Source organism: Gopherus flavomarginatus, chromosome 8 (assembly GCF_025201925.1).
Source record: "Gopherus flavomarginatus isolate rGopFla2 chromosome 8, rGopFla2.mat.asm, whole genome shotgun sequence".
NCBI lineage: Eukaryota > Metazoa > Chordata > Testudines > Testudinidae > Gopherus > Gopherus flavomarginatus.
The window spans coordinates 68972648-68997230 of NC_066624.1; the positions used below are offsets into that span (position 1 = coordinate 68972648).

Here is a 24583-nt window from a genome sequence, read left to right on the forward strand (position 1 = left end):
CCCGATGCAGCTCTGCTGGTGCCAGCATGTCATAGGTTTCAGGCGATTACAGAGTACTGTAAAAAGAAACAGTTGCTTTCTGGACCTCAGCAGGGTCAGTCATCAAATGACCATTCAGCAGCCAAAGACAAGAGATCTGCTGATGGTCCGTTGTCTTTTTTCTCCTGAAAAATAAACTGTCTGGGAACATGAGATCCCTATAGCTGGATAAAAAGGGCCCATCTCAGGGCCCCCTGCATCTTCTCTTCCAACAATTATCTCAGGAGTAAGTACATCTCATTTAGAGTTTGGTGAATCTGTACCAAGGTCGCCATGGTTGCCATCTGCAAGGTTGCCATGAAGGTCCAAGATATCTCATTCCAGGGCACTCGTGGCCTGATGCAAGGACCATGTGGAGGCCTGGATATGCTGCTGTCAGAACAGTTGGATCTGGACCATCTCAACACCCCACTGCTATCTTAAGGATTCATATAGGGGCTTTTGCTTCCACCAAGCTCCCATACCATAGTGAATATCTGGGTGAAATTCAAGTCCTTTAATAATTTACTGTTAAAGCACCATTGAGACGCACAGGCAGGAATAAGGAGAAACACATTGATCAGACAAGTGAGTGGGAGACACCGAGGACCAAACAAACATATTCACACTGTCCTTCGTGGTATAAAAGTGATCCGATCTAGCATCTGAGATGTGTTTGGGAGTAGCCTTCAGCCCAGAGTACTGCCTAGCAGTGATGTGAGAGAACCTCCAAACATCATCTGACCCAAAGGTGTGCAGGAGACAATACACTTCCCTGGCTGCCTGAGGCTATGGCTTCTCATGGTTCCTATCTAAAACATAATCTACGGTGCAACTGAAATCACCTCCCAGGACAATAATAGTACTGGTTCACAGCCAAGCATGGAATGGGCAAGTGTCTGCAGAAAGGAGAGACAATCTTACCCCACAGGAGAGAAATACACAGTAAAAAGATTAAAAATAACAATTCCAGTATGTCTCCCCAGCTAGAGGAACCGGCCCTGCACAAACTTCTTTACAAACAGGATCTACGCCCCTGCACCCCAGGAAAAAAGAACAGCTACCACAGCAGTGACATTAGAGTCATGGCTCAGGAAAACGTCCCCTTTCCATTCCTTCAACCAGTTTCCCTGACTATCAGGATCTGAGAAGGTCTCTTGCAAAAGGACCAGATCAGCCCATTTTTGTCCGAGAAGTTCAAAGAGTTGTGCCCTTTTATGGCCTCAGCAACCATTAATATTTAAAGAACCAAAGTTGAGCAGCACCATGGAGACTAGAAGGAAAGAGTCAAAGAGCAGAGAGAAACAATGGAAAGTGGAAGTATCTGGGGAAAAAATGAGCCATTTGGAGGTCAGTATATCTTGAACAATCCCCACATACTTCCTCACCTTGATCAACAACTTTTTGAGAAGGAAACATTTCCTACAATCAACCAAGGTATCTTTCAAGAGAAGCGCAGCTAAGTGAACAAAGCACTGTAAATCATAAGAATATAAGAATGGTCATACTGGGTCAGACCAGAGGTCCATCTAGCCCAGTATTCTGTCTTCTCACAGTGGCCAGTGCCAGGTTCCCCAGAGGAAATGAACAGAATAGGTAATCATTAAGTGATACATCCCCTGTTGCCCATTCCTAGCTTCTGGCAAACAGAGGCTAGGGACATCAGGAAATAGGCCTCAACCTCAAATCCCCACTTTCCTTTAGTGCTATCCAAAAAGTCACTAATCTCTTGCATACTGTACCTACTCTTCCTAGATAGATGACTGGCTGGAGCATCAGGAACCAGTGAAGAGTCAGTGACGTCATCAACAATCTCTTCTAGCTCCCGCAGACTCTGCCAGCTCAGAAGAACATTGAGCTACTATTGTAACATTCTAATTTGCGAAGGAGAGAGATTCAGTAGGAGCAGCTGTCATATCTATTTTCCCAAGAGTGGAAGACAGTATAGTCCCAGGCTGGGACATAGTGTCATCATTGCAGTATGCAGGATTGTGGACTTGAGGATTTACCATCCAAGGGGAAGACAGCACACCACTGAGAACTCTAGGCATGGAGCTACCCCCCAGCACAATGCTGTCCTCCTTCTCAGGACACACAGCTCCATCCTCAACCACTTCCAGAATCTCATGTGCCTCCAAAGTCTTAGCCCCTTTAGAAACAGTCCCATATAAATCCATCTCATCAGAGTATTCTTCACTCCCATCTCTAGAACCTCTCTTTGCTTCCTTGCAGGGAGGTGCTCCTCAACCTCCAGGACTTGCTTCTTTCCAAGCACAAGTGATGGGATCACAACAGAAGCTTCTTCTGAGGCGGCTGCTCCCTAGACAACAGCAGACAACACATGGCAAGTGGGAGGATAGAATCTGGCAGTACAGATGCAGGCTCTGTCTCCTGCTGGTTCCTTGATGTCCCAACCCCCTCCCCACTATCCTGGGATCCCATATTCTTACTAGTGGCGCCCAAGCCAGCAGTGCATGGGCAGAAACCTCTCAAATGACCAGGGTCTCCATGCAGGAAAAAAGTCATATTTGCAGAGGTAGCAAACACAGTATAATCTGTCCCATCTATGTGGTCCTTTAACACCAGGTTCAAGGGCTGTTCACGGTTACTTAGAACCACATAATCCTGGCACTGGAATGACATACCATGCCTGCCATTTGGGTTCTTGCAGCCCAGCGGAACCATCCTAACAGCAGAAACTACATTCCTATAATGGGAAAGATCAGACACTAGAGTCACTGTGAAGGAAGGGAGGAAGGGTGGACACTGGAAAGGCTACTTTAGTAGCAGGAGGAAACAAGAGGAAAACTGGAACAAAAGACTCCTTGATCCAGAATCCCTTCTGTTCTAAATTATTCACAAACTGCTCTTGGACCAGGAAAATCACTATAGATTTACTCATTCAAGAGGCAGATTTTATATTAGGACAGCCAATAGCCTTACCTACACTCAGCAACACTTCCTTCACTGTGCAGGAGACAGCAGGCACACATCAAACCCATTGCTTGTGGGACCTGTGATTTCTGAAATTAGGGAGAAGCATCACTTGATCTGCCATGCAGGGCTGTCCCTAGACATTGTGGTGCCTTACACAGCCCCCCTGCAGGGGGCGTCCCAGGCCTCTGCAGAGGGTGGGGGCTGTCCCAGGCCTCTGTGTGGGGAGCGGGGCTGCGCCCAAGGGCTTTGGGGGGCAGAAGCAGTGCAGAAAGGCAGTAGGGGTCAGGCAGGAAGTGGAGCGACCTGGCCCCTGCCTGCTCCACTCTTCTCCCCAGATTAGAGGAAGAGGGGGGAACCACCACCCCCCAGCACTCACCGGTGGCTCAGCTGAGAGCTGGCATAGCAGAGCAGGTTGGGGCCAGGTCGCTCCACTACCTGCTGCCAGGTAAGTGTGGGGGTGGGCCCGACCCCTGCTGTAGTCCCCCAGGATGCATAGCTTAGGGGATGGGGTTTTGGAGGGTTGGGGCAGAGTGGTGGCAGGGCTGAGGCAGAGCAGGGGCGGGAAGAGGTGGGGTAGGGGCAGAGCAGGGACAGGGGCTGAGGGGAAGGGGTGGGGCAGGGGCAGAGGCAGCTTTCCTGGGCCCTGTTGTGCACAGCCCACGAGGGGCCAGCTCAGCCAGTCGGGGATCGGGCTGGCCACTGGAGCTGGATGCAGCATGCAGCTGCGTAGGGTGTCCCAAATTTCCTGGTGCCCTATGCAATGGTGTAGCCAGGTTCTAAAAGCAGAGGGAGCGAACACAGAAAAAAAGGTGCCACCCTCTGCAAAGCAGCAAAGAAAAAAAAAGAAAAAAAAAAGAAAAACCCAAGTCTTGCCAAAGAACCTGCTGCGCTGAATTACCCACAGCCAAATTGCCGCCAAAGACCCGGAGCGACTGAACCACCCACCGCCGAATTGCCGCTGAAGACCCAGAGCTGCCTGTGGGAAACCAAGGCTGGAGCCGCAAGATAGCAGGTGCCCCCCAGCGGGCACAGGGAGGAGCGTCACCCGGCTGTGGGTTCAAGGCCACAAGGTGAGGGTGGGGGGAGCAGGAGCCGCCGCTGCAAGAGGCACACAGTGGAGCCTGAAGTGAGTGCTGCCGAAGACCCAGACGTGCTGGGAAACGCCGAGTGAGTGCTCAGGGGAGCGGCTGCTCCCCCTGCTCCCTCCCTAGCTACACTACTGGCCTACGCAGCTGCATAGTTTGCATATGGGTAGGGCCGGCCCTGCTGCCGTGTGTGTGATTCAGGTTGAATTCAATCCCCTTTTATTCCTGTTGAGAAGGAGAATCCACTTTGCTTCTCACTCTCCCCAGGAGAACAGGGCAAGAGAAAGATGTCAGCCTGCCCTCTTGCCACAGTCCAGATACTCTCCCTACTGTAACGTTTTTGTATGTGAAATAGAGATAATAAGTTGTTTGTGCTTTAGAATAAGTTATACTTTATGCCTTTACATTTGGTTAATGTATTAGATATGGAGCCTAAAATTAAAAATGGCGTGCCTGCCAAACAACAGCTTGACTCCATCTTTGTTTAGCTTCTTGTTCAAGTTTTGTACCCTTTTGCAACTTTGGAGGGAAAGGCAGCCAATGGTCAGCATAGAACTGGTTCAAACAGGTTCCAGCAGGAGAGCTACCAGTTTTACCTCAAAACTTTGGTGTGTTTGTGCCTATATAAACTCTCAGCATCCACTGCCTAGAGGCAGCCATGGTACTGTTGTATTTATGCAGCAACGTGGACCAGAAGATCAGCATCTGAAGACATCAGCATTAAGAACTGTGACTGTGTTTACCAATCTCTGAACTCCACATCAGTTTCAGAGAAAGGTACAGAGGTCCTGTTGATCGCTCATGCTCAGATGATCGCAGAACCAGGCCTCTCTTCAGCATCAGCAGATCCTTTTGATCTCCCACTAAGAAGTGGTTGAGACCCAGGGTCCATCAGTCACCTGTGACAACAATGTCATACCATCTACTGCTTATCGACACCTAGAAACAGTGCAGTATCTGGGGTATTTTGTTTTAGGTTTATTTGTTTATTGCCAAGGTACCTATTTGTTTGGGCCTGGGTTTTAGACCCAAACTGTCAAACATCTCACTGTAGTCTCTTATTAAGTTATTTGTTTGAAATAAAGCTGTTATCTGTTTACTTTATTCTTCTTGCTTCTTTATCCATTTGCATCTCGGGATAGGGAGGCACACTATCTTTCCCTTCTAATCCCATGGTGATAAGATACCAGATAAGGGTCCAAGATCCTGCTAATTGGCTGCAAGGTATAGCTAGCCTATACCATCCTCACCAACATAGTTAATGTTGCAGGGTTGACACTACTTTCTTGTCACACACTATTCCCACATGCTGAATAAAAAAGCTTTCCCCTGTCGTATTCATTTAGATGGAATAAATGGGCCAAAGATGTTAAGATAATCTATTCACTGTCCAACATTAAACAGTGTTAAACAAGGTTTGGTATACAGAGACTTCAGTCTGCTTTGTACTATGGCTCAAACACCATTCAAAATCCTTTTAACCTATTATTAAAGATATGGAGAAGTAAAAGGAATTAAAGCTGTTGAAATATAAAGCATTAAGTAAGGCTTTAATTTTCACAAAATTTCTTATTCCCTTTTCCTTTAGCTAGAGAGTTTTTAGAAGGAAAAAACATCCTTGTTTGACAGTATCTTAGATGGTGTCAAATATGGTAATAACTGTCCTTTCGGGAAGAGAGAAGTTAATTGAGATAAGCTGGATCTGTTTGTTACTGCTGTTTTTAAAGTCTAATACCATTTCATCTCAGGTGATAGTTGGGATTCAGCTGGAGCTGCCAGGGCTGCTGTTGTCCTCTGGATACCTCTCTCTGGCTTGGCCTGGTCAGAACATCCCTCAGGATTATGATGAAGGTCCATGGTCCCAGGAGAAAGTGAGGATGGAAACCATGATGGGGAAGCTCACTCCAGTAATCTGTCTGTTCTTCTTATACTTCCCACATACACACACACCCAAGTCTTTTTGTTTAAGAACACAAAAAGGGAATGATTGGTGGATAGCCCATTCCCTCATTTTGTCCACCAATTAAGCCTTGTTTCTGACCCACCAGTTTTGGTTCACTGATTTCTGGTTCCACATCTTCTGTTTGCATCAAGCATGATTTTAAGTCTTTGAACCGATCAGCAGGCCTTTCAGTTTAGACTTACTCAGTTTTTCTGTCTCCTTTTTGCACCTTTTCCCATCAACATTTATGATCGTAGGTTATTGTGACATTTCATGAACTTTTAAATACTTTTACAGTTGAGCTCATAATTAAAGCAAATTTGTAGGCCCAATTATTATAACACCCTAAGTCATTACTGCTTTCTTCAACCTGCAGAGAAGAGAGCTGTTCATAGGTCTAAATTTCCTTGTACTGCTGCCTCCTTCTCTGTTACTGGTTCACTAGCACTGGTAGCAGGTGAGGACATGGCAGATTGTGAAGAGCTGGGCATGCAGAGAAACTACTACCTAAATATGACCAGGAATTAGACTATTTCCTCTTCTCTCCATCTCTACAGAGTAGGAGAGAGAGTCTGAGTGACATCTTGGCCCCTGTTTTCCTTATGCAGTGAACTAGCTGTGCACTCAGGTGCCTTAGAAATCCAGTGGTATCAGAGCAGTGTTGTTCTCATACAGTCCTTGGAGCCAATCTTGCCAAAATTACAGCTTTTCCTGAAGTGAGCAAGTAGGAAAAATCCTGACATTTGTGTTAAACACAATTAAATAGCACCTACTGACAACACTATGTATATTGGAGAACAGAAATTAATTGGGGGAGATTGTAGCTGGAGTAGATGAAGTAGGGATCCTCTCTTTTTTCCATTCTAACTATTTCCAGTTTGGGGCCTATTTATGAAAGGAGTGTTGCACAGACATTGTCATATTCATTAGTCTGTTGTGTACTTTCCTAATATATATTGGGTGGGCCGCAAAAATACATTAGTAGATTTTGGGGGGACACAGAAGCACCAGATACAAAATGCAACAGCTGAAGAGAAAACAGTGCTTTAATTTGAAAGATATGGTACTGTCAGACTGCAAAATTATACTCACTCAGGGTGAAAGTTCATTTTTTTGGTAAGAGGAGTAAAATAGAAGTTGGTTTTTTTCATTATACTCTTCTTGATAAAGGGAGTTGAGTAGATTTTGGATTTAGGCCGCTAAAATTACATGATAATTTGTAAGGCTGCTATACTGTATATCAGTGGGTGTTGAAGAATATTTTTCACTGAGCCTCTCATTTTCTTTTTGCCTGTTCTGCTTCCAATTTCCTCTTCACTAGTTTTTTTTCTTTCAACAAAATCAGTATTGAAACATTGACTATCAAACAAGATATCTAGTTTAAAAATTTCACATATGTATCATTTCCCAATATATAATGTCCTAAACAGTCAGTTGCCTTTTAACGGACAGAAAAAGCCAAATTACTGAAGCTCTTGTCTCCTCTAGATGTTAAAAATTGAAATAAATGAAAAAGGGCCCAAGGACATAAATCAGAACTTTTGTGAGCACTGATGGTTGCACTCACAGAGATTATGGGCTCATTTTTGGAAGTGGTCTTCTGAACATATTACCTTAAGTTACAGCTAAGGACTTAATTTTCACTGCAGTTAAGACTATTCAGTTCTGGTTCCATTCAGAAAATCCATGTGTAAATTATACACGCCAACAAATGCCTGGGTGTATCTATATTTTAGATGGGTGGTGCAATTATTTTTGGGAAGTTGGCTCTTGATAGTTGCTAATGGTTTAAAATACCAACTTCAACTCTGACCATGGATTAAAACGGGCAGGCAAACTACGTGACACGGATGTTTGCATCGCTGTGGTCTCTTTGAACTAAACTACATCTCCCAAGTACTTCTGCCGCTGTGCTCCCACTGGCTGGCGTGTCACTGACATCATGTGTTTTGGCTTTGGCAGGTCACATGTTTCTCAGGGTCTCCTTTGTTTTGAGTTGAGCTGGAGCTAGAGACAGACCTAAAACAAAAAAGGCAGAGCAAGAGCACAAGCAGCAACCCCAGTTCGCAGCACCAGCGAATCTGCGGGAGGCCGGACTGAGAGGTAACGGGTGTCTGTGTGTAGTTGTCAGGAATCACAGCGGCAGGGGGGCTCCAGGGGATGGGGCCAGGAGCGGTGTCACAGCACACCAGGCTGCCTGCTGCCAGCGGGGACGGGTGTAAAGCAGCCCGGGGCTCATCTTGTCTGACCTGCTGCCCATGGCAGGCCACAGAGCCTCACCCGCCCGCGGCTGTAACAGCCCCCTAGCCCCACGGCTCATGGCCAAGGGAGCAGGAGGCTGAGCCTGCCGTTCCCTGGGCGCCTAGTAACGTTCCCCGCCCGCCCCGCTTCTCCACAGGTGAGTGTCAAGTTCCCCTCCCGGAGCATCCGATCTCCGCCTGCGGAGCGGTCCCCAGCCTGACGGGGACGGGGCGCAGGCTGGGCTTGCTGAGGGGGCGCGGGGCTCAGCCAGGCCTGGCCCCAGGCGCGGGGCCTCAGAGAACCGGGCTCCGTGCCGGTGGCCCCCCCTGTGCTGGATGTGTCCGTGGCAGCGGGACAGTGGCCGGTAACGGTGGGCGAGTTCGTTGTGGTTGAGCCGATCCCGGGGCGGGGGGGCGCTGTCCCCCTATCACATTAACCCCTCCGGGCCCGGCGACGGCAGTAACGTTCTTTCTTCCCCTCCCCTTGGTGTATGTGGACTGGGGCAAACCACAACGCAGGGAAGGGGTGGCGCTTCCCCCCTCGGTATTTAGTAATTTGGACCTTTCCTTCCTTGTTCTCCTCCTCCTCCTCCTCCTCTTAATAACAACGGATTGTGTGTGGGGGGCGGGGGGGATTAAGGGTACTGACAATTGGATAAAAAGGGAGCAGGAGGCGTGATTTTGGTGCTGCCTCGGTCTGATTGGGCAGAAATATTCGGACGGGGAGATGGCTTGTCTCTAAGGCTGCCTCGGGTGAAGGTGAGCTGGAGGGCGCGCGCGTGCGCACACAATGCAGCCTATGATGCTGGTGGTGTCTTGAGGGAGCCCGTTGTAGTAACACGCATGCGCACACCTTGGGGTGGCCGGTGGAGGTCGGGATGGTTATCTTCTCTGGCGCCAGTCTGAGGCGTTCACGCCCCCTCCCCCCCCCCGCATCCCCTTGGTTCGCCGGCGGAAGGGGACAGGCGGGCGAAGCTGTAGGGGGATGTCGTCCAGCCTCCGCACCCCGCCTAGAGTAGTTGTGTAACGCGGCCCCGGGAGGGACCGACCCGGCTCAGCGCGGTGCGGGCCATGCCGGGAAGTGCCAGGTGTGGAGACCGTCTCAAGTATAGGGGCCGGGGCTGCTGTCCCTGCTGTCTCCCCCGTGGCCCTGCAGGCGCCCCTGTGTTGTGATTCCAGGTAGCAGGCCGCAAGTTAACGATTTCCTTGTAAATACTAGAAACTCTGCAAACATGGCCTTTTTTTTTCTTTTTTTTGTACCTGGAACAACTGTTTGTCGAGGATCTAGGCTCGTCTTCACTAGCAACGTTAAAGTTCTCCCCGCGCTATAAAAAACCACCTCCAGGAGGGGAATAGCTACCAGCGCTGTGCCGCGGCTACACAAGCCACGTTCGAGGCTGCCAATGAAGACGTGCCCATAGTAAAGCCTTGACCCTCTTTTGCAGAACAGAATCTCCGTGGTATAGACAGACCCTGAATTGCATGTTAGTCTGAACTAGTTTTGAAATGCATTTGTTAGGTCTGAACTGCCATTTAAACTTTTTTAAAAACTTAAGCAACTGTGCCTATTTAAAAAGGGTTGTTTTTAAAATTTTGAGTATAGATAAATCCAAAGTGGGATTAAATGAGTATTAAAGTGAGATATTTGGCAGTGCTTTTCAAAGCAGTTAAGTGCTTTCTGTCCCACACTGATTATCCTAAATAATTCCAAATCACAGAGATTAGAAACAGAGGGGTCACTTAGTTGACAGTGACACCACAACACAATTGTGTCTCTCTAGCATACATTGTTTCTTGCAAATAATCTAGAGTCTGGTAAATCATGCACTGGGAAGAGTGGTACCTAGGGTGACCAGACAGCAAGTGTGAAAAATTGGGATGGGGGAAAATAGCCTATATAAGAAAAAGACCCCAAAATCAGGACTGTCCCTATAAAATCAGGACATCTGGTCACCGTAGTGGTACCAGGCTTCTATTTTTCTAGTACTATTCAGAATGACAGTACATAGAGTAAACACATTATGAGTACGTTGCCTCAGCCTGAGAATATTGCCATATGGGCCTCACAACTCACTTAGGCAAAACTCCCATTGACCTCAGTAAGCCTTTATGTTGCAACCTTTTGTAGCATTTTTTACTATTTCACTCTTATGTGTGTATGGGGAGAGGCGGTGGGGAACAACAACTTTGAAACACTCTTGGATTATAACTGTGCTAATATGCAGTTAGCCCTCACGGCACAAAGTATAAATAGAATCCTTCCTGGTGAAATAGCACACAAGTTTCAGGACATACATGTATAACGTATGCAAAATCTCTATTTGAATAATGTTAGGGCTGTGATGCAATCAGACAAAAGCCAGTAACCCACGCTGTGCCATTTATTGAAGTGGCTGTAAACAGGAAAAAGTCAACAGTGTAAATTGAGGACAATATCAGCCTTCAATTTCCTGGCTTTTGTCCATTATTTTTACTTCCTTGATGGTGCAATGCATCTTTTTTCTATTTCTTTGTTTCTATGGAATTTTTTTTAACAAAGAAATATGCAGGTGTATAAATGTAAGTATAAAACTAATCTTGCCATTGTTACACGCTCAAAACTCCCACTGATTTAAATTAAATGTGACATAAGGAAATCCCATTGAATTAAGGCATTAGGAGTGGTTTTAGTGTACTGCACATCAGTTCTTCAGTCACAGATTTCAAGAACATGCAAGACCTGAATTTCTAGTGTAAAATACCAAGCAGAAAAAAAATCTTAAAAATCCCTGAAACTTTTTAGACCTTTCTTATGCCACACAGAAACAAACAAAAAAAGAAACATTTTCCCCCCTTTATACATCACTTTTTAAAAGTAGACTGAACAAAAGTTAGAGAATATACTCTAGGGAACTATCCTGTTTTGGTCAGAAGGATGGACTAGATGAACAGTCTTTTCCATATTTGATTTATGATGTTCAACAATGTGGAATAAAGCGCATTCATTGGATATGTTTGTTAAAATAATCATTAAAATAATTAGAATGAGAATTAAAATGCAGTTATTAGGCTTCAGCATAAACATGGGTATTTATTTATTTGTATTACAGTAGAGCCCCACCCAAGTTTGTTGCACTAGGACAGTGCTATACAAATGCATAGCTTTGTCTTGACTAGGATTAAAGGTATGTTGTTAGAAGAGGTTAAATAACACCTAGTACTACACACATTCCAAAACTCCTAGGGTGAAGCCAGACTATGGATTTGGATTTTGTTTGTTTTTACCATGTGTTAGTAATGTGATTAAAAAAACACCTGTTTTCCTGGTAAAGCCAAGGCTCCGGGTCAGGTTTATATTAGCAACTTTTGCTATCGTATTAATGTTGGTAAGGGTGTGATGTTTTTCTTATGACATTTCTGTGCTGGCAAAAGCCCTGGTGTAGATGCAGTTATACTGGCATAAAAGTGCTTTTGCCCATGTGTCTTATTTTGCTCAGGGAACCAGTACAAGCTATTCTGACAAAAGCAATTTTTGCCAGGGCAAGCTGCATGTACACTAGATGGGTTTGCCAGTAGAGGTATACTGACCATAGTCTTTCATTAATTTGGGGTGCGGATTACACAAGTCACTAATCACAGGTTCTTTAGTCAGGTGACTACTTGAAATTATTATGAGATTGCAATCTCTTTATCAGGAAAGTTGAACTTACAAATGTAGAATTATGTACAAAAAAACCTGCACTCAAAAATAAAACAATGTAAAACTTACATCCTACAAGTCCACTCAGTCCTACTTCTTGTTCAGCCGATCGCTACAGACAAACACATTTGCAAGAGATAATGCTGCCCGCTTCTTGTTTACAGTGTCACCTGAAAGTGAGAACAGTCATTCGCATGGCACTGTTGTAGCCAGTGTCAAAAGATATTTATCGGTCAGATGTGGAAAAGATGTATATGTCCCTTCATACTAAAGCCACCGTTCCAGAATACATGCTTCCATGCTGATGAAGGGTTCTGCTCAATAACAATCCAAAGCAGTGTGGACTGACGCATGTTCATTTTCATCATCTGAGTCAGATGCCAACCACAAAAGGTTGATTTTCTTTTTTGGTGGTTCAGGTTCTGTAGTTTCCTCATCAGAGTGTTGCTCTTTTAAGACTTCTGAAAGCAAGCTGCACACCTCATTCCTCTCAGATTTTGGAAGGCACTTCAGAGTCTTAAACCTTATGTCAAGTGCTGTAGCTATCTTTAGAACTCTCACGTTGGTACCTTCTTTGCATTTTGTCAAATCTGCAGTGAAAGTGTTCTTAAATCGAACAACATGTGCTGGGTCATCATGCAAGACTGCCATAACATGAAATATATGGCAGAATGCAGGTAAAACAGAGCAGGAGACATACAGTTCTACCCCCAAGGAGTTCAGTCACAAACTTAAAGTATTTTTTTAACAAGCGTCATCAACATGGAAGCATGTCCTCTGGAATGGTGGCCAAAGCATGAAGGCGTTTACTAATGTTTAGCATATCTGGCACGTAAATACCTAGCAGTGCCGACTACCACAGCGCCATGCGAACATCCATTCTCATTTTCAGGTGATGTAAAAAATATAAAGGGAGCATGGTATACTTTGTATTCTGTGTTGCAAATTGAAATCAAATATTTGAAAATATAGAAAAACATCCAAAATACTTAATTTTCAGTTGATATTATGTTGTTTAACAGTGTGATTAAAACTGCTATTAATCATGATTAATACAAAATTTTGAGTTAATTGCTCGAGTTAACTGCGATCAGTCAACAGCCCTAATAAGCATTAATACATGGAAAACGCATAAAGAATAAAGCAGTCCCTGCTGACATACTCACAATATAATAGACACTAGTGAACGTAGAAGAAAGAGTCAGTGCAGAACATCATAAGTGGGATGTAATGCTCCCAGCTTCCACCATCTGATCACCCCGATGCACACACCAGAGGTTGGGCATACATCTTTTATACTCCTTTTCCTTGAGCACCCACACACCGAGGCACCATATTTAGATTGTTTTCCAGCCTAAGGTTCATGTAGGGCTATCCAGAAAACCATAACGGGAGTTCTGAATGTTGACACAAGCCACGTGCCTCAATACATTTCCTAATATTTCTAATGCATCAATGCAGTTAACTTCATGATTACACATACTAAAAGTCCCCCTGGTTTTTGTTCTTTTGCAGTTTACTTATTTATTACAATATCTATATTGCAAAAGTCCTTATACCCTAAACCAAACACTCAAGCTAACTTATGTCAACTGTTTATGCAAACTGCTAGGCCCCACTAGGTCTACTGCTCATAGCAAAGCCTATTTGAAAGAATTCTTTATAGTGTGTTTCCCCTACTTTTATAACAGCTGTTCTTAAGCAGCTTAGTTTATTTTAAAATATGAATTAACAATACAGAAACTCCTAAACAAGGGTTTCCAAGGTCAGTTCGAGCTTCAGTGGTCAATCTGGCAAACCTTTTATAAAGTAGACCTGGCCTTAGGGCTTGTCTACACTTGGGCCAAGTCTACACTACAAAGTTTTGCCTACACAACTTATGTCAGTTAGAATATGAAAAAATCATCCCTCTGGCCAACATTCTGGCAAAAAAAACCCTGTGTAGATGCAGTTTATCCTGCAAAAGATTCTTCATATGGTGTAGCTTATGTCATTTAGGGAGGGTATATATAGCTATAGACACTTACTAGAGCAACAAACAGGTTCTTCTGTTGACCTACACTGTCTACAGTGGGGCTTAGGTTGTCTTAACTACATCTCTGAGGGTGTGGATTTTTCATAACCCTGATGAATGTAGCTAGTCAACCTGTTTCTAGTGTAGACTAGCCCTAATACCACCTCCCCTAACAACATTAGCTGGGCTGACAGAAGTACTCTTCGGTTGGAATAATTGGGTTTATACTGGACTGTTTTTTTTCCCAGCATAGCTATATTGGCTAAGGGTTATGATTTTTTACACTCCTAGCCAATATAATTATGCTGGAGTAAATTTGTAGTATAGATCAGGCCTACCCCATGAAGTTATTCAGGAACAGTTGTTCCTAAATCAGGCCATGTGTTGCATAGCCCTTAGACAGCATAGACTTTAGCATGTGCTAATGTGATGAAATTGAAGCTTATGGGGGAGCTATTTGAGATGGTCCCTGCCCCAAAGAGTTTAAATGGATGGGGAAATTCACATCTCTCCACTGTATTGTTTCAAGTTGTCTGCAGACTCAGGAAAAGAGAAGCACAGTGGTTACATTCCAAAAGTTTTCTTCACAACTATAAGGCTAAACATTTCCAGTGTTTATTTTTTACAGAAAATGGTAGGGCCACCAGAAAAATGCCAGCTACAGCAGTGATTGGTACTATATGAATACTAAAGAATAACAGATAAAAAGAAGTTGGAACAGCTTTTTGCCTTTTTCAGTTAACCTTTGGCTCAGCTTAATTAAAACTTTTTTTATTATGAGGTAGCTGGGTTTTTCAAGGGTTTAGATCCCCTTGTGCAATACAAGAAATTAAGATTATGTTAGGGAGCAACTTTCTTGCCACTTTTAATTACAGAAGCACAAAAGGTATGTCACATCTGTCAAACTTTTCCTTTCATATAATTTTAAGTGTATCCAAATTATGGGTAAAAATGTGGTTTAAAAAAAATTAACTCACTACACAAATCTTATACACCAGAGCAGTGTTTTACAGTTGATATATAGTGCGCTTCATAACACAGGATTATAAAAGTGACATGAAAGACTGCTGTTCTGGAACAGTGAAAATTTATGATCTTGGTTCTCCAGTGAGCTCTGCCTGACTTAGGGGTTTGCCTACACATAGCTCATTGCATGATCAGGGCCTAAATATTAAAGTGACCTCAAAGCTTGTCAATGGAAAAAATGGATTGTTCTTTCTGACTCAATAAATGAACATACCTTCTTTGTGCTGATTTAATGACCAGCCTCGCCAAACCTTCCGCATGCAAGTCTTCCTTACTCTCACAAGTAGTCTAGTTACCTGTGACTCTCCATGTAAATAAAGATTTACACAAGGTCTTGCCATTATTTTTCTTCTATATATTATGTCATTTTAGAGATGTAGGGGTTGCTTAGAAACTTTACTCTTTGCAGGATTCTTCATTTCTCTCTCTTTAGCTTTAGTTAAATTTGTGGCAGAAAACCTGAAACTGAACTCTTAGGGTTTGTGTACACATGGAGATATTCAGGCATAGTGTGGTCACTCAGAAGCCATGTCTACACTACTGGTGCTACAGTGATGGAAGGGCGTTTTTACTGTCACTGCAGTTAGTCCACTTCTCTGAGCAGCATAGCTAGGTCAGTGGACCTGGCTGCATAAAAATTGGGAGTTAGGTCATCTTAACTTCAGCACTCAGATGTGGGAATTTTTCACACTCCTGAGCGATGTAGCTAGGGTGATCTAAGTGCATGGCTATACTTGTGAGTTAGAGTGCATTAAAGCAGCCCAGTGCGCTCTAACTCGCGACGCATCCACAGTGGCAAGGCATGTCGAGCGCTCTGACTCCGCGGCTAGAGTGCCGCTGGTACTCCACCTCAGCGAGCGGAATAACATTTGATACGCAAGGCAATAGAAAGGACAGTACGTATAAATTCTAGGAACTAATTCCTGTTCCCATTGCAGTTAGTGGAAATATAGCCTTTTAATTCAGCAGGACAAGGATTGCAATCTAATACGTTTAAAAGCAGTGAATTCTACTGTTGGTTTGTTGTAATTTGCTTTTCTCCCTAATTTCTTTCCCCCTTTGGTATCATTTGTATGATATGCTTTGTTAGTAATAATAATGTGATAAATAATAAAATAAAGCTTCATAAAAATGCATGGTACTTTAAAGAAATGAAAGAAGACTGGTAGCTCTTGAGAGCATTTATTTAAATTATCATGCACTTTTATGAAGCTGTATTTTATTATTAATTACATTATTATTTTACTGATTGATTGCTGACTTTTGTCCTCATCCCTGTACAAAGTATAGAAGACACACGTTCCCTTCCTCAAGGATCTTACAGTTTAGGTCAGAGGTTCTCAAACTGTGGCTTGGGACCCCAAAGTGGGTTGCTTCGGTCCCCATTCCTGGGGTTGTGTAGTAATTTTTCGTGTCAGAAGGGGGTTGCCGTGCAATGAAGTTTGAGAACTATTGGTTTACGTATATGGCTTGAAAACACAATGACCCTTATTAAGCAATTAACAAGTATTATGAATTGCAGTGTATGTTGCATTCTATTTAAATCTGTAAGTTTAATAAGAACCAAATCCTGCTTTCTTTACTTATGTGAATAAGATTGCTTATGGGAATAAGATGAACAGAATTTTGCCCTGTTATGCTATATACTAAGGCCATGATTCTGTTTACATGCTAGTTTTACCTGGGTATAACTCCACCAGCTTCATTGAATTTACTTCCGATTTACATCAGTTAGATCAAAATCAGGCCTTTAGGTTTATAGTTATATTCTCACAGTTGCACTTGCTTTTTTTACTGCTGATGTGTGTAAATCCCAATTCTGCCACACTTTCTCATGCTGAGTAGCCTGAATTTATTGTACAATTAGTCAATATGAGTAAACATGGCAGGGGTAGGCCCTCAATATAAGAACATAAGAATAACCATACTGGATCAGATCAATGGTCCTTTTAGCCCAGTATCCTGTCATCTGACAGTGGCTGGTGTCAGATGCTTCAGAGGCAATGAACAGAACAGGGCAGTTTAGCAAGTGATCCATCCCTGTCATCCAGTCCCAGCTTCTGGCAGTCAGAGATTTAAGGACACTCAAACTGCAGAGTAGTATCCCTGACTATCTTGGCTAATAGCCATTGACCCTCCATGAACTTACCTAATTTTTTTTAACCTAGTTATCCTTTTAACGTTCACAACATTCCAGAAGTTGACTGTGTGATGTGTGTAGAAGTCTTTCCTTTTTGTTTGTTATAAACCTGCTGCCTAGTAATTTCATCAGGTGACCCTGATTCTTGTGTTATGTGAGGAAGTAAATAATATTTCCTTACTCACTTTCTGCACACTGTTCATGATTTTATAGACTTGTATCATGTTCTCTCCTTTTAGTCATCTCCTTTGTCAGATGAACGCTGCCTTTTTAATCTCTCCTCATCCGAAAGCTGTTCCATTATCCCTAATCATTTTTGTTGCTCTTCTCTGTAATTTTTACAGTTCTAATATATCTTTTTTGAGCTAGGGCAACCAGAACTGCATGCAGTATTCCAGGTGTGGGCATACCATGGATTTATATAGCGGCATTATGGTATTTTCTATCTTATTATCTATACATTTCCTAATGGTTTCTAATATTCTCTTAGCTTTTTTGATTGCTGTTGCCCTTTGAGCAGATTTTTTCGGAGAACTATCTAGTGATTCCAAGATCTTTCTTGAGTGCTAGAAGCTATTTAGACCCCATCATTTTGTAAGTATAGTTGGGATTATGTTTTCCAATTCACAGTACTTTATCAACATTCAATTTCATCTGACATTTGGTTACCCATGTATGGTACTCCAAGTGTCCAAACTAAATGTAAGGTGGAAAAGATTGTTTAGCATAAGTAGTTAGCACATACTGTAAGGGACCATTCAAGGTACAGTGACCTGTTAAAACACTGTCATAGGACCAAAAGGAGGCTAGTGGGTTACAGATTGTTGTAATAAGCCCTAAATAAGGCTACGTTTTAGTCACGGGTACTTTTAGTAAAAGTCACGGACAGGTCACAGGCAGTAAGCAAAAATTTGCAGTCCGTGACTTGTCCATGACTTTTACTAAAAATACCCGTGACTAAAAAAATGAGGCGAGGGGCTGCCTGAGGACGTGGCAGGTGCTGAGGGAGGGCGGCCTGTGTTCTGGGGAAGGGCAGTTGGCGGCACGCGGCCTGTGACCCCCACTGGTTCTGGAGGGGGCGTTTGCACACTGCCTCCACCCAGAGCGCTGGCTTTGCAGCTCCCATTGGCTGGGAACTGTGGCCAATGGGAGCTGTGGGGGCGGTGCCTGCAGGCAGAGGCAGCGTGCAGAGCTGCCTGGCCATGCCTCTGCCTACCACTTGAGTGAGGGGGATGTTGCCACTTCTGGGGAGCCCCCCAGATAAGTCCCACCCAGAGTCCACTTCACCCCATCCCATATTCCAACCCTCTGCTCCCTCCCACACCTAAACTCTGCTACTGTGGAGGGGGAAGGAGGGCACAGTGGCCCAAGAATGCCCCAGCAGCAGCTGGTACGACTGGCACAGAGGCTGCCTGAGCTGCCCCTGAGCCAGGTGCACTGGCCACTGCAGAAGTCATGGAGGTCACGGAATCCGTGACTTCCGGGACAAACTTGCAACCTTAGCCATAAATCCAGTGTCCAGTTACCCAGTCATCCAGTTTTTTGAGATCCCTTTGTATCTCTTCGCAGTCAGCTTTGGATTTAACTATCTTGAATAATTTTGCATTGTCTGCAAACTTTGCCACCGCAATGTTTACCCAATTGTCCGGATCATTTGTGAACAGGAGTGGCCAACCTGTGGCTTTGGAGCCACATGCAGCTCTTCAGAAGTTAATATGCGGCTCCTTGTATAGGCACCAACTCCAGGGCTGGAGCTACAGCCGCCAACTTTCCAGTGTGCCAGGAGGTGCTCACTGCTCAACCCCTGGCTCTGCCACAGACCCTGCCCCCACTCCATCCCTTCCTGCCCCCTGCCCTGAGCCTGCCACGCCTTTCACTCCTGCACACCACGATACAGCTTATCGGGAAGTGTGGGAAGGAAGGTGGAGGTGCTGATTGGCAGGGCTATCTGTGGGTGGGAAGCTCTGGGAGCAGGGTCGGGGGGCTGGTAGGGGACTGCTGACATATTACTGTGGCTCTTTGGCAATGTACATTGATAAATGCTGGCTCCTTCTCAGGCTCAGGCTGGCCACCCCCTGTTTTATGAATATGTTGAAAAGCACTGGTCCCAGTACAGATCATTGGGAGACCCCACTTTTTACCTCTCTCCACTGTGAAAACTGACCATTTATTGCAACCTTTTGTTACCTATCTTTTAACCTATTACTAATACATGAGAAGCCTCCCTCTTATCCCTTAACTGCTTACTTTGCTTAAGAGCCTTCAGAGAGGGCTCTTGTCAAAGGCTTTCTGAAAGTTGAGGTACACTATATCAACTGGATCATCCTTGTCTACATGTTTGTTGACCCCCCCTCAAAGAATCCTAGTAAATTGGTGGGCCTTAATTTCCCTTTACAAAAGTCATATTGATTCTTCCCCAACAAATCACTTTCATCTATGCATCTGATAATTCTGTTCTTTGGTATAGTTTCAACCAGTTTGCCTGGTACTGAAGTTAGGCTTATTGGACTGTAATTGCCAGGATTGTCTCTAGAACATTTTAAAAAAATCAGTGTTACATTAGCTGTCCGCAGTCAACTGGTACAGATGCTGATTTAAGCAATAGATTACATATCACAGTTAGTAGCTCTGCAATTTCATATTTGAGTTCCTTAAAGTAGTATAACTGGTGTTTAATATTCTCATCTGGCCCAGGAGATGTCACTACTGGGTAAAACTGTTGCAAAATAAATTGGATAGAGTATAGAGATACAGATTAGAATATCAAGTGACACAATATTAACTGGGTGCTTTAGCAGGCTTTATTGAAAATGTTACATCGAATGCAACAGTATTCTTTAAGTAATACATTGACATGTAATCCATGTGTTAATCCAAATTAAGGATAATTATTTTGTAGCCTTCATATGACTTTATAAAAAGTGTTTTCTACCTTGTAAATAATTTCTAAATGTTTTCATTAAATTGTGTCTGAGATAGAATTGAGCCCTATGTAAAAAGCAACAATATGCCGTTTGGTATATTTATAGTGTTCCTTTTTAAAATTGTCAGAGTGAGGAAACCGTACTATAGAATACAGTCAAGAATAGAGCCTTCTAAAGAGGCTCTATAAAAAGCCTGTTTAAAAAAAAATATGGTTCATTTTGTTCTATGTTAAGAGATGGTGTAGCCAGACTTTGGTCCAGTGATATGCAGCTCTGAAGATGCTGGGTAGTCAGGAAATAAAATTAGTGTTAGAAACAGCATTTACTGTCTCTCTGTACATGGGGAATGAGAGGAAATGGACGTAATCTCTTAGAATCTTTTTTAAAAAAGAATCTTTTGCACAAGTTTTAAAATAATTTGAGACACATCCTCCTTGAAGTTTAAAAATGAATCCATGCACTTAGATTTATGGAAGTTAGTGCAGGAGTGCTTCCCAGGTTTTTTTTGTAGGGTTTTGATCCAGTGGGTTTTAAAAATCAGGAATCAAAAGATATACCAACTGAACTATGCTTATAGGGATGATCATCATATATACCTTCACCAGGCTATGTCTAGGCAAATTAACTGTATTATATTCACAGGCAACCTTAATTCATTTCCTAACCTTTGACTCCTTTCACTGTTTGACTTTGCAATCTTAAAAATGTTCTTTTAACATAGTTTGTGTATGAGTGAGAGAGCTGTATATATTGATGATGATATAATGCCTTCGACTATAGTCTTTGCTTTTAAATTTTAGATAGGAGTTAACTACTGTCAGAAAACAGAAATTCTCCTTTAACTCACTAGGTAGCCCCCACTTCTTACTTCCAGATGCAAAGACTCCTTATTCATTTGCTTGCATAATGGTTTTCTCACAAATATACATATTTTTTTATTTGATACTTATTCATGCGGCTGCCTTTTTTCTGTAGTATCTACATTATGCTTCAACATGAATTTTAAGTATTTTTTCCAAATGCATATTAGTAACCTGTATTAATTTTTAATTCCACCATAGCATATTGATTAACTGATTGTTTTGCTGATAAGGAGAAAGAGCTAAGACATTTGCTTTTGCACATCAGGAATGGTCACTGGGATGAACAAAATCATTAAACTCCATAGATTGCATTAGGGTACTGATGTATAATGAAGACTGAGATGTGGTTTGTAGCCTCCCTCTACAATTGTTCTAGTGTAAAATTTTCAGTCTTATTTAATATTACTTTTATTAGTGGTATTACAGGAGCACCTGGAGGCCCTGAGATCAGACTTACATTGTGCTAGGGGCTGGGCAAACACATAGTAAGAAGCAGTTTAAAAATCTGTATAGCTAAATCCTGAGGTCTTTCCTCGAGCAAACTCTTGCTGATATCAGCCGAGAGATTTGCTTAAGTAAGGATTTTAGGATTTAGCCTTTTGACATTTTTAAGCTTGATATAAAGGTGATACTTCAATTAAACAAAGGCTATGGTATTCATAATTATGGTTCTCACAGCAACTTTAATTCAGTCCTTTGTGTGTATGCATAACAGTAGGATATATTTCATTGCATTGCATTATGTCACATTTCATTTGCCAAATAATAACTTTTGACCTTTACTAGAATAGTGTAAGTTACACTGATTTTAGACTGATCAGGCTATTTGTTTTGTATTATGTAAGTTTCATAAATTTCATAATTCTTTCATTGCATTAACTGTCAGAATTGATTGGTTGGGTACTAAAATGTTTTAATTCTTCTAGCCATAGCACTGTAAAGAAGACACTCAGAAATCTTTTCTCAATGATTCTATAGTCAACGGATGTAACAATGGTACTAATACTGGGCCGCAGACTGAATAGAGAGGATAGCGGGGTCCGTGATTCCCCTGCAACCAAACGTAAAGTTTTTGAAATGGACCCAAAGTCCTTATCAGGTCATGAGTTTTTTGACTTCTCGTCAGGATCATCCCATGCTGAAAGCATACTCCAGATCTTCAATGAGTTTAGAGACAGCCGCTTGTTCACAGATGTAATTATCTGTGTGGAAGGAAGAGAGTTTCCCTGTCATCGAGCTGTTCTCTCAGCCTGCAGTAGCTACTTCAGAGCTATGTTTTGCAATGATCACAGAGAAAGCAGAGAAATGTTGGTGGAGATCAATGGCATTTTTGCTGAAGCTATGGATTGCTTTTTACAGTACGTGTATACTGGCAAGGTGAAAATCACTACAGAGAATGTGCAATATATCTTTGAAACCTCAAGTCTCTTTCAAATTAGTGTTCTGCGTGATGCTTGTGCCAAGTTCCTGGAAGAGCAGCTGGATCCTTGTAACTGCCTGGGAATCCAGCGTTTTGCTGATACACACTCACTGAAGACACTCTTCACCAAATGCAGAAATTTTGCACTGCAGACATTTGAGGATGTTTCTCAGCACGAAGAATTTCTCGAGCTTGGGAAAGATGAGCTCATTGATTATATTTGTAGTGATGAGCTGGTGATCAGTAAAGAAGAGATGGTTTTTGAAGCAGTTATGCGCTGGGTTTACCGTGCTGTTGATCTGAGAAGGCCAGTGTTACAGGAACTTCTAACACATGTGAGACTCCCTTTATTACATCCTAACTATTTTGTACAGACAGTGGAAGTGGAACAACTGATTCAGAATTCTCCAGAGTGTTATCAGCTGCTGCATGAAGCAAGAAGATACCACATACTTGGAAATGAAATGATGTCCCCAAGAACTAGACCACGCAGGTGAGAGGATTTTTTACTGTTTTTCTGATATGCCCTAGAAGAACATTTTTTTTTACCTGTTTATCTAGTAGATATGAACTGTAACCAAGATTGCATCATAGTGAAGAAAAATTTGAAAGTGTCTTTTATTTTGTGTTATTGAGTTCTGCATTTTTACTGCCTTATCCACACACAAAAGCCTGGTCACCTCACATGCTTAACTTTAAGTAGGCCTTTGAGTAATCTTATTCACACATATATATAACTTTACAGATATGAATAGTCCCCTAGAATTCAATAGGAAGGACACTGGTGTCAGTAAGTTACTCACAGGTGTAGATTTTGGCAGGATGAGATCCTCAGCCCTTTCCACTAGTTGCCCAGTTAAGCCACTTGCAGCAGCTTTCATTCCAGCTCATTACAATGTAGCCATTAATCCACTACATTTCATAATTATTTAATTTTTACAGTGCAAAATAATAATGTATTGTACACTTATCAAGGAGTTGGATGGCATTTTTCAGCAGGGTAACAGCGACTGCTTTTGAAAATCCCACTGTTACACCACAAAACATTTTACAGGCTTAATAAAACACTTTACAGGACAAGAAAAACAGGTCTAGAATTGTATAACAGATTTAGAGATGAAATAACAAAACAAATGTATATATTTACAGAATTACATAGTAGCTACAGAAAATATTTTAGGTTTAAATATTGTAACCCGTTTTTTAAAATCCTAAAACATGACTTCTTATTATCTCATAATACAACTGGAAATTGCTACTGTAAGCTACAGTAGGAAATGAGAAAATATGCCAAGGGTGGTATTTTGGTAACTGTTGGTTATGGAGATTTCTTTTGGATTCTGCCATATACCTTCCTTCCCAGGTAATTGCTAAAAACATTACATTCTTGAAAGAATGGTAAAGAAGGAAAACTAAGATGTTTAACCCTGGAAATTCTGCCAAACATAACATAGGTACTTGTGAAGTTTAGTTGGCTAGCTGTAATGCTGCACTAAAGAATTAGCTGAAAGAGAAGACACCCACCTCCACCCCTCTGCTTATGTTTAACAGAGACATTTTCTAGGGTTTTTGTTACTAAACTTAAGAAGAAACTAAACACTGAATCATGAATGCAGCAACAAGAAGAATAATTTATAAAGAGAGAAGCTGGCTGGTCTCCCAGAGATGATTTTTCCCTGTATCTATTTTTAAATTCAAGGGATAGTTCCTTGTCATTTGATTCTGTTGCAAAAATTAATAAAATTTTGTAACAGTTACCAGATTCCTCCCTGCCTCCTCTATGCTTTCCCCTTTCATTTCTTCTAAAATGGGGGTTTGGTAGCTCCTTTACCCATTCCCTCCCTGTGTGCCATGTATTGCTGCCTCTTCTTTCTCCTGCTTTGCTTTTATGTAAGCTTTGTTAGTGAAGAAAAAGCATAGAACCGACTGAAAGTTCTGTATACCAAAATTAATGTTTCTACTGAAACTTTTCTTGGGATTGTGTGTGAATATGTATCAGTATGTTTCTGTACTTAAACTGGTTTCTGACTAGCTGTTCAAAAACAATGGGATTCTGGTCTGAGTTCATTTGAAGCAAGTAAAAATTGTCTGATGTCACTGCACATTTAAAACTTGGGTTGACAGTTGTTGATCCTCCCTTCTTGTCCCTTATGACCCTATGGCAGGGGTGGTCAATTATTTTTTGTCAGGGCCCAAATTTCTTTGTGAAGGTATAGTCAAGGTCCAGACTCCAGGGAAGAAAAATAATAAAAATAACTACAGTAATGATAATAATAAGTAAATAAAGATTTTGGA

At 42.5% G+C, this 24583-nt stretch overlaps 1 protein-coding gene across 3 annotated transcripts in view; it reads left to right on the top strand.

The window, feature by feature from the left end:
- Positions 1–7948: 7948 nt before the first annotated feature.
- The window catches only part of KLHL24 (kelch like family member 24), a 50852-nt gene continuing 34217 nt past the window's right edge, over positions 7949–24583 (top strand). Inside the window, exons 1-2 of one of the 3 annotated variants that reach the window (XM_050964059.1) lie at positions 7949–8380; positions 21795–22781. In XM_050964059.1, the coding sequence (XP_050820016.1) occupies positions 21862–22781 (920 nt within the window). In that variant the 5' untranslated portion in view covers positions 7949–8380; positions 21795–21861. Of the gene's footprint in view, positions 8381–8862; positions 9707–21794; positions 22782–24583 lie in introns of those variants that run through there. The other 2 variants (XM_050964058.1, XM_050964060.1) reach the window with 2 other exon arrangements.